General features: G+C 45.6%; 1 protein-coding gene across 1 annotated transcript in view; it reads right to left on the bottom strand.

Annotated features, from left to right (window-relative positions):
• Positions 1-308: 308 nt before the first annotated feature.
• TRAFD1 (TRAF-type zinc finger domain containing 1) overlaps positions 309-6899 on the bottom strand; it is a gene marked incomplete at both ends in the record, with an annotated part of 9746 nt that continues 3155 nt past the window's right edge. Inside the window, 6 exons of the mRNA XM_084253191.1 lie at positions 309-368; positions 562-631; positions 869-1208; positions 2183-2303; positions 2963-3193; positions 4888-4964. Coding sequence (XP_084109317.1) covers positions 309-368; positions 562-631; positions 869-1208; positions 2183-2303; positions 2963-3193; positions 4888-4964 — 899 coding nt within the window. The remainder of the gene's footprint in view (positions 369-561; positions 632-868; positions 1209-2182; positions 2304-2962; positions 3194-4887; positions 4965-6899) is intronic.

Raw genomic sequence — 6899 nt, 5'->3', positions numbered from 1 at the left:
CCACAAAAAGCACCAAGAAGCAGTGGTGACAGTAAGATATGTCCTGGTGACCACAGGCCTTCCCTTGAATTCTCTGCTGCCAAAAGACAGTCACTAAAGCTCTAACATTCAACGGGCTGTGAACCCTCCCTCAAATCCCCAAACTTCCACTGCACAATCTCAAAAGACACAAAATGGCCATAACCTAGAAAAAGTTAAAATCCATAAAATCTCCCCTGCCCAAAGCCCGAGAGGTGGGGCCGGCACCGTGGCAAGCGCTGCTGTGCAGGGCAGGCAGGAACCAGCGTGCAGGGGCTCCGCAGATGCCATTACTCTTCCTCCTCCTCCTCCTCCGCATCTCCGGCGCCCTGCTGCTTGGGCGTCTTAGCCTGTTGAACAGTAGAACCCAAGGTCTGCATGACAGCGGAAAAGTAGCACCGCTCCTCCAGCCCACAAAGTGTGTTTCTACAGAAACCGCCTCATCACACCAGGGCAGTCTGATGCTCAGCTCTTCTGCAATAACCGGGCCAGCCCCGACCACCCCTCATCCTCACTGAGCAGTATGGGTTGGATCCCGGTTACCTTTGCGCTTCTGTGGTAGTTGGCAGCTGTGGGGCTGACCCGGGAGTTCCTGCCACCTTCACTCCTACCACTGAAAGGAAGGTTGGGAAACAAGCTCCTGAGCGAAAGTCAGAAACTCAGAACAGAAGTGAGAACTGGACAAAAGCAGCCCTCCCCCAGCAGACGAAACAAGCAAACAAAAAAGCCCCAGAAAGCAAAAGACCATTGTGGAATCAGACCACAGGACAAGTCCACACAGCCCTGCCCCCGAAACAGCACACTCTCCCGAATGACTCCCGGGCTCCATTTCCAGGCCACTGCTTTTTACCTTGGTCCGTATCTTCCTGCAGGCGCCCGCGCAAAAGAGGGCATGAGGTTTTCCGGGTAGAGATTTCGACCAGGGTGAATCACTGGAACATGCCCAGCGGCCACAGTCCCATTATGGCTATTTCGATTCCGTCCCCGGAGGCCCTGGCTGTCCAGGTTGTTGAGCTTTAGTATGCGAGGAGGACTGGGCTGGCCCCCAAGTTTGGAGCCTGATGTGGGTGTTGACAGTCGGTTACAGGCAGCTGTCATATTGCTAATGGGCCTGCTGGGGGGCAGAGGGTAGGTGGACCCTTTGGCCATTTCCTGCTTGATATCATCCATGTAACCAGAAGACAGGTCTCCTGAAAAGAGAAAACAGCACCAGCGTTAGGGGTAAGCCTGCTCTTGTGACTAGTGCTAGATGCAGGGCAAGAACAAAAAGATTCCAGGTAGAAGACAACGGCCCCACCCCTACAGGCTATTGGGAGCTGGAACCCCACTCCAGGACAGGGTTGGAGAACACTTTGTCCACACTATACACTTGTTATCTGAGTCCTAAAATACAGCCCCTAGGCCCTCCCTGGTGGCACAAGGGGTTAAGACACAACCTATGAAGCTCTCTGCAGTCACTGCAGCACAAGTTCCATCCCCGGCCAGGGAGGTGACCTACATGGCGCAGCAGACCTCTCCTGTCTTCCCCGCTGCTCCCCTCAGCAGTGTATTTCAGTCAATCTGCCTGTTCTTTCCCCACTCTGTCTCTGGTGAATCCTCTCACCCCCCACCTCTGGCCTACACCGCAGCTCTTGTATGCATAAATAAATAAATCTTTAAAGTAAACCCCTTTTAAAAATGAATAAATAAAAATACAGCCCCTAGCTAACTCAACAATGGCATACAAAAAGACTTTGAAAAATAATTTCTCATTCATTTTGTAGGTCTTGGTTTTCAAAACCAGTTCATTTGCCTAGTTATGAGACTCTTAAATAATAACATTAATAAGGTTGAATACTATAAGCATATTTCAACTAAAAATTGGGGCCCCGGGCAGTCACAATAAGGTCTATAAATTATTTCCAAATAATCCATTTAGTGCACAGACAGGAGAGCCACTGACTGCTGAGCCTGTCTCATAGCTGTCCCCAAAACCATTACCCTATAAATGTGCACCAGGTCTGACAGGAGACCACAGCTGGCCTCAAGGGAGTCCCTGTGAGAGCCTAGTGTACTTGGCCTGTCAGGACTCAGGCGGCCCCATGATGGCAGAGCAGCAGGTGAGAAGTGTAAGCAGGCTCGCAGCAGCAGCAGCCCTGCGCCTGGGCTCAGCCCTGGCTAATACCCTGGTGTCTGATACGCCTCTTGGGCAGCTCTGGTGAAGTCCCTCGAGTCTGAGACTCCTGTCTAGGAATTCTTTCCATCACGTGGTTGTTTGCTGTGGCTGGGCGCTGGTCACACTGGTCCTAACAAGAAAAACCAAAATTAGTACCTCTGGGCTGAATAATTCCTAAGAGAGAGAAAAGTTGTTGAAGCAATGGCAGGAACAGCAGTTGGGGTGAACACACTTTATCTGGAGAGGGGCATGATAACCACAGGGAGGGAGGGTCTGGGGCTAGGAGGAAGTATACCTGGAAGGAAGCAATCATTCCCCACCAGCACCCAAGGCAATGACAGAAGTACTCGCTCATGTGTGCAGGGATGAAGGAAGGGGCTGGTCTGGGGAGCCCAAAAAACACGTCTATACTTTGACCATTGTCTATGTGCCAGGTTGGTATTTCTCACAGTCTCTCCCAGGAGACAATAAGCAGTTACTTATTACTTCATCCAAAAGCAGAGATCTTTATTACAGAAATGAAATGTGTGGTGTTCGAGCAACAGCTGCAGTGTCAGCTGCCCATAACAAACAAAATCAGGCAAAAAAATGTATTTTCCACTAACAGATTGGAATCCTCAGAACTTGGGTTGTCTGGCCCAAGTCCACCTTCACAAGTGTGCCCAAGTGGATGGGACAGGACTTATCTAAGATCAACCATAAGGGCAAAGACAGAACTGGGCCCCCAGGCTCCCTGGAATGCAAGACTCAAATGCTACCATAACCGGAAGAACCTACCCGGACTCTTACCTGATGATGGAATAGCACCTCCTCTTCCAACTGTACACCGCAGAATTCACATGGGATGATGATGCTGTCTTCCACTGGGGATGACTTGCTCAGGCCCATCAAAGAGTCTAACTGGTTACTGGCAGCTTGCTGCACAAACTTCTGGAAGATGACATCAGGATCCTCTACCCTTTTGGGGGAAGAGCTGCCCATATTGAGTGAAGGTAAGGCACATGAAGGGTTACAGCTTGTCTGTCTCAAAAAAAAAAAAGCAGAGGTTGAGTAAAAAACTATATTCTTAGATTTTCTAGGAGTCACAGAATTTTAGTAATTATTCTCTTTAAACTAGCTTAAGAAGATTCAAGATTTTCCCCACACCTACAAAGTAAGAAATGTCCAAATATTCGTTATCCCCGAATAATGAATTTTCCTATGCTGCCCCAAAACAAAACCAAGATGCATTTAAATATTGCTACTATTCCACTTATGGGGGAACGTGTGTTCTACCAACCAGAGCACAGGGACTACTTGGTGTTATGGAAATGCCAGCCCAAGTGAAGTCAAATCAGGGTGTTTAGGGGAAACCTGGTTTCCTCCATAAGGCAACCTGCAAAGAAAGGCTCATTCTCTAAGAAGCCCTAAATGGCTCAAGAAATTTTAATCATTGGACCTCCTTGGTGGTGCAAGGCATTAAGTCTGAGCACTATGACGCTATCCGCAGCCACTGCAGCCCAAGTTCAATCCCCAGCCAGGGAGCTATCCACATGGTGCAGCAGACCTGTCCTGTCTCGCCTGCTGCTCCCCTTAGCAGTGTATTTCAGTAGATTTGCCTGTTCTGCTCCCCACTCTGTCTCTGGTGCATCCTCTCACCCCTATCCCCATACCTGTGGCCTGTACCCCTGTATGCATAATAATAAATCTTTAAAAAAAAGAAATTTTAATCATTAAAAAAAAAATTGGCACTTTTCATATACCACATATGGAGAGATTTAGAAATTAGAAAAACCCAGAACTTGTCCCCAAGTAACTTGTTGTTGTGGTATAGACCAACAGGGGACGAGGAGACCGTATCACAGAGTAACAGGCCACGAGAGAAGAGGGCACAGGACTCAGAGGGCGCACAGAGACAGGACCTGTGACCTGGCCTTCATCGGAGCGTCATGTCTCAAGAGGAAAACACACCAGTGAGCCCTCACTGAAGCCTTTGTGTGTCCTCCATGCCTCCTTAAATGGAGTCCTGGCTCCTTGGTCCTCAGCTAGTGACAGGATGGTTTCCGTTGCCAAAGGGTAGAGAAAGTCTGAAGAAGGGCTGAGGTACTCACTACAGACAACTCACACACAGGAGTGACTAGAAGCCAGTGTGTGGATTCTGGTCAGATAGGAAAACTTAAAAGGCTGAGGAAACATTCTTGGCTCTGAAAACCTCAGGTTCACTCACGGCAGCTCAACATGAGGGAAGTGGGTGGGTACCTGGGACTCCTATCTGGTGGTGGAGGTCAGTCTGAAACCAGCCTACAACAAGTAAGGGGTCTGTGTTGTTGAATGTTCTGAAGCTGCAGAGCAGAAGGTCATACACCTTCCAGGCATGCAGAGTAAAGTGCAAGAGACCCCTGACCCTGGCAGGGAACTGCAAAGATTTCAGCACAACTCCAACAAGATATGATGAAACCAGACCACAAAGGGTCAGCAGAGATACACACTAGTTGCCACGGAATAGAGGGAACTGGGCCTGCTAGAGGGAACACTACTTGTTCCTAGAGGGAACGAGGCTGAGTTCTCACACCCACCTATAAATACATGGTGGTTAAAAAAAAAAAAAAAAAAAAAAGCTGCTGTTATCACAGACATTATATTAACATAGTTTGCTCAAGACTTCTCTGGCCTGCAACATCAGCCCCATCCCGCATGTATTGCTTCTTAAAGTGCCCAAGTAATTCACAACACACCTGATGGTCAATCAGCAGTTCCTCTGGGTAGAGCTCCTCACAGAATTCACAAGGCAGCATGGTCTCGTCAGCGCCACCTGAGGGTCAGGCCACATGGTCAGACTCCGACTCATGATGACAAACTGATTTCAACCCTTTACACTCCATATGGAGTTTTACATGTAAGTTTGACTTCCTCTGACATCCTGAGATGCAGCAATTTGGGAGATACAAATTCTCAGTGGCAAATATCTGGAAGATAAACTCTAGGCAAAAAAGTATGCTTTTATAAACTTTTGACAGTAAATTAAAAACTATTTAGGTAATCTGAATATCTTGGTGCTCTTCTGCCCTCAGGTTTGGTTAACTGAGAGAAATCTAATCCCATCAGCATGGCTGAGCCTTATCAGAGAAAGAGATCTGCTCCTAAACTCTTCGCACTGGAATGGAATATTATTTTATAAAAAGTATTATTTTATAAAAATTATTTTATAAAAATAATTATTTTATAAAAATCTGTAAGTTTGTTAAGCTTGTGATGAAACTTCCCTGCTTCTAAAATTGCTAATTCTTTGATTAAGGAAAAATATGGGAGGTCTGGAAGGGACTCTTAAGACACCTGATAAAAGTATTTTCCTTGTGAAAAGAAATGTTAAATCAGGCCAGTCTGGGTATACTGAAACTTCATGGCAAATACTGTCACAAAAAGAAATGGTGACATGTATGTGGATTAACAGGACTGTTTTAAAATACATAAATCTTCTTAAAGCCTACCGTTCTGTTATAACTTCACTGGTCAATTCTGATTACTCTAAAATATGTGTCAAAAATTAAGCAAACATCCTCGTCAATTGCTTTATAATCAGATTTTAATTATTATATTAAAGTCTGTTGCTATTTACATAGGCTACTAACTAAACTTTGTATTCAGAAAATCACAGAAAAGAGACTGACAGTACTCTGAAAATAAAGGTTTGTCACAGAAATAGGGAAAACTGCAGAGCTTAAAGAAAAATTGGACTTATGAAAACTGCTAATAGCAGATTGGCTACATGGGGCTAAATAAACAGAGGGACTAATTTTTTTAACTTCAAAATATTAGTTTTCAATGTTTTGCTTTTTATTCCCAGAAAACTTCCTTGAGCTGTATTCACCTTTTTGTGAGAACTGGAACATTTGCTTTTCTCTCTCTGCCACCCCAGAATGTCAACTTCACAGTAAGTAATCATATTTCTCATGGTCATGTGTTTATTTGCATAAATCCAGTAAGACTCCCAAGACACAACCGCCTCAGTCAGACTACTGAGCAAATGGAGAGTGAACACTGAGAGAAAGGTAAGGAAACATGCCCAACAAGGTCTTGGCTCTGGGTAGAAGAGAAGCAAGTCTGTACTAAGGAACAGTAAGTACAGCTTGGCTGCTACATGGGTTTAGGCGAGAATCTAGATTTTTACATAAATTCACATTTATGATTTTTATTTATTTTTTTTAATTTGGATTTTTTTTTTTTATTTTAAAAAGATTTATTTATTTATTTATACAAGCACTGGGTACAGTCAGAAGCGCAGGAGGGTGAGAGAATTCACAGAGCCAGACCGGGGAGCAGAGCAGGCAGAAGGACCGAAGTACACTGCTGAGGGGAGCAGCGGGTGGCAGGAGAGGTCTGCGTGCCGTGTGGGACCCTCCTCCGGTGGCTGCGGAGCAGCAGCCGGGGATCGAACCGGCGCTGCATAGGCTGCGGGCAGCTTTGCAACCCACCGCTCAACTGCTGCACCACCGGGGAGGCCCCATTTATGATTTTTAAAAGCCTAAAGCCAAACTTTTAAAATGACAGCAGTCAGCATCATCTTTAGGTGCCTGCTAGAAGCATATACAGATACTCTTAGGGAAACATCAGAACTAAATGTGTTCATGTGGCTATTTGTATAATTCCACATATAAAATACATATAAAAGAGCCTTCATGAGATAGAATTTACCTTTTTGGTTTGTTTGCTTTTCCAAATTTTCCATTTTTAAAAATGTCAATACTTA

The sequence above is a fragment of the Talpa europaea genome, assembly GCF_964194135.1.
Source record: "Talpa europaea genome assembly, chromosome: 14".
NCBI classification, from domain to species: domain Eukaryota; kingdom Metazoa; phylum Chordata; class Mammalia; order Eulipotyphla; family Talpidae; genus Talpa; species Talpa europaea.
The sequence above is the reverse complement of the archived record's forward strand: the minus strand, read 5'-3'. Positions and strand labels throughout refer to the sequence as shown.